At 34.8% G+C, this 2,788-nt stretch overlaps 1 protein-coding gene across 1 annotated transcript; it reads left to right on the plus strand.

Moving 5' to 3' along the window:
• Nucleotides 1–1,243: 1,243 nt before the first annotated feature.
• Nucleotides 1,244–1,733, plus strand: LOC108977664. Its single transcript, XM_018947473.1, has 3 exons — nt 1,244–1,288; nt 1,357–1,524; nt 1,584–1,733. The coding sequence occupies exons 1-3, from the start codon at nt 1,244–1,246 to the stop codon at nt 1,731–1,733; spliced, it is 363 nt and encodes a 120-aa protein (XP_018803018.1).
• The last annotated feature ends 1,055 nt before the right edge of the window (nt 1,734–2,788 follow it).

Raw genomic sequence — 2,788 nt, forward strand, 5'->3', positions numbered from 1 at the left:
AATTCAATTTGCACCTTCTCTATGTTTTAAATTCTCTGGTTTAGAATAGTACAAGCAGTTTGAAATCCCTAGAATACCCACCTATAATTTATGTAGACTCCATTAAACATTATAATTGTTATTTGTTATTAAAGTTAATTTTGGTCGAAGCATTGCCGGACGGGTAAAGGGTGAAGCATTTCGAGGTTCCCTACTGTGTTAGTTTTAATTTTTGAAGAGTATCTCTTTCAAATATTTGCCGCGGCTATGCTCAAATGGTCCAAGCATTCAATGACTCGTTCGACCATTTAGACTGGAAACTGGCGAATGACACACATAATGTTTTGGTCCAAGGCCTGCATCGAAATGTGATATTACATAATTTTGGTAGCCAATCGAACAATGATTCCATCTTCTTGGAATTTTTCAAGAGCCCATAGAGCGAAGTGATGTCACTTGAGTCACTTGTCAAACGGCTTCGATGCTTTTACAAGCTGTATTTTGTATGATTTCAATTTAAGATATTGACATAAAATGCGTCAAGTCGTTCCATACGTCAGACCGATATGCTGCCAACGGCGCCAAATCGACTCTCCACCGTTATCGTGTACACTCTAAGCTACGGCTGCTTTATCGAATATTAAATAATAATGAATTCTGGGTCTTAAGATGGGTTATGGTGTTGCGAATAGTACGCTCAGTAGGCCGATTATGAAGAAAAATAGCATAACAGCTTGACATGACTCACGCGTGATTTGTCAAAAAATAGCTTTGAAAAAAGTAGCTCTACTTGGATCACCCGTTATTTGAAAGAAATTGCGAAATGCTTCCTCTTCTACGCAATTTTTATGTTTGTCAATAATATGTTGCTTTAACTAATTTTGTATATTGCCTAAACTTTTCAATTTTAATAATTCATTCACGCATACTCATTAAATAATTTGATATTAAATGAAATACCGAAAACAATAATGCCGTATTTATCGAATAATTTGATCTCAAAACAATTAAATGTTTAATATAAACAAGATCTGAAGGGCCTTTTAATCTGTCAGTCGTAACAAAAATGTACTCTAAAGTAGTTCGTTGGTATATTTTGATGATATTTTGCTGCGATGGACTGTGGTCAAAATATAGATTGAAAACTCCGTTTGTACAGGGTGCTCGTATTGCTTTCAAAAATTTACAATGTCATTCATTCAACAAAACTCTTTTCCGTTTCGAACAATGCCAAATAAAGCTACAAAAACGTGGACACAATGAAATGAATATTATCGGCAAATTGTCAAGATCGATTGACAATATAACGGTTTGTGCAAGTTATACGTCAAGAACGTGTTAATTGTGTTGACATTACCATAAATCCATACTTTTTAGGTAAAAGCTGAACTGTTTCGCAAGACCAACGGCTATACCCCGTTTATCTACAAATTCACCATGGACTTTTGTGAGCTGAAACGCAATCCGCAACGTCAACCGGTCATGACTATATTCTTCAAATATTTGGAGCAGAATAGTAATTTGAATCACACCTGTCCATATGATGTTGGTTAATTATTTAAAATATTTTTATTAAGTCAGATAATGTACGAATTTTTTTGTAGCATGATATCATCTTGAAAAACTTCGTTATGCCGGAGGAAGTGCTGATGTTGCTGCCATATCCCAAGGGCGATTATATGGTACAGTTAGGCTTTGCTCTATACAATGAATGGATCCTTACTGTGAAGACATTTGTGCAGATAACTGATTGAAAGTGACTGTATCTGTGCTCAGTCAACGAGTAGGTATGCCAAAATTGAATAAATATTGTAGAGTTCAAATAAGTAAGCGAACATTAAAAAATATTGAAAAAAAACATCTTTTTTTTACATTACTAATTGATTTGAGGAGCCAGAAAAAAAAAATTTGACTCTCAACGACGAATGATATTGTCTGACGGTGTCTGCTGGCCACGATATTTTCAGTTGTTTCATATTTAATCGACGTTATAATGAATATACGTTGTCGACTTAAACGCCAATTGTGATGGGAAACTGCCTCTTACGCTATCTAGAAAAATATAAAGCATTATATTATATATTAAGGCACATTCGGCAATAAATGATATACAAAAGACAAATGAAATGATTGAAAATTGGCAGAAAATTGGCTTTTCAGCGATGACGTAATTACAAAGTGAGCTAGGCGATTCTGTAGAGTAGGAACAAGCGAAACATTTTTAGGTGCCGTATAGCATGGTAATAATTAAAAATTTATCAAATAAAACAATCAGGTTAATAAAAATTTAAAGTAATTGCTCAACTATTTACAGTATTATAATCATACTAAGCCATTCATATATTCATATGGGGCAATGTACATATATACACCAGTTGGGAGTTCAATTGCTGATCATCCGGGAAAACTGCAAGCGATGAACTACATATATCCAAAGTGTGTATCGAAAAGGGAATGCCATCATTGGCGACTTTCATATAACGCTATCGGATTCATCGACATAAAGCACCGTGCTATATTAAATGAATATAATGGAACAACTTTGTTGAATTTGGCTACGAATTGTATCCGAAGCGACAGGATTCTCGAGATCTCACCTTTCGTGACTCTTTCATGTCCTCATACTTCAATAAAATTGTAATTAGTTTATGGCAAGTTCACAAATTTTTAGTGAAATCACATATAGTATACTATATCGGGACCCGACCGACCGATTTCGACTAAATCTTTACGCAGCATTCCTCTTACATTTCTATGTCACAGTGCGAAAATGGACGAAATCGGACTACAATCACGCCTTCTTCCCATA

Source organism: Bactrocera latifrons, unplaced genomic scaffold, assembly GCF_001853355.1.
Source record: "Bactrocera latifrons isolate USDA-ARS-PBARC rearing strain unplaced genomic scaffold, ASM185335v1 scaffold_931, whole genome shotgun sequence".
NCBI classification, from domain to species: domain Eukaryota; kingdom Metazoa; phylum Arthropoda; class Insecta; order Diptera; family Tephritidae; genus Bactrocera; species Bactrocera latifrons.

Coding starts and splice junctions, on each gene's coding strand:
- LOC108977664 (XM_018947473.1), top strand. CDS start 1,244: ATGAATATTATCGGCAAATTGTCAAGATCGATTGACAATATAACG. Junction 1,289..1,356: donor GATCGATTGACAATATAACG/GTTTGTGCAAGT, acceptor CATACTTTTTAG/GTAAAAGCTGAACTGTTTCG. Junction 1,525..1,583: donor ATCACACCTGTCCATATGAT/GTTGGTTAATTA, acceptor ATTTTTTTGTAG/CATGATATCATCTTGAAAAA.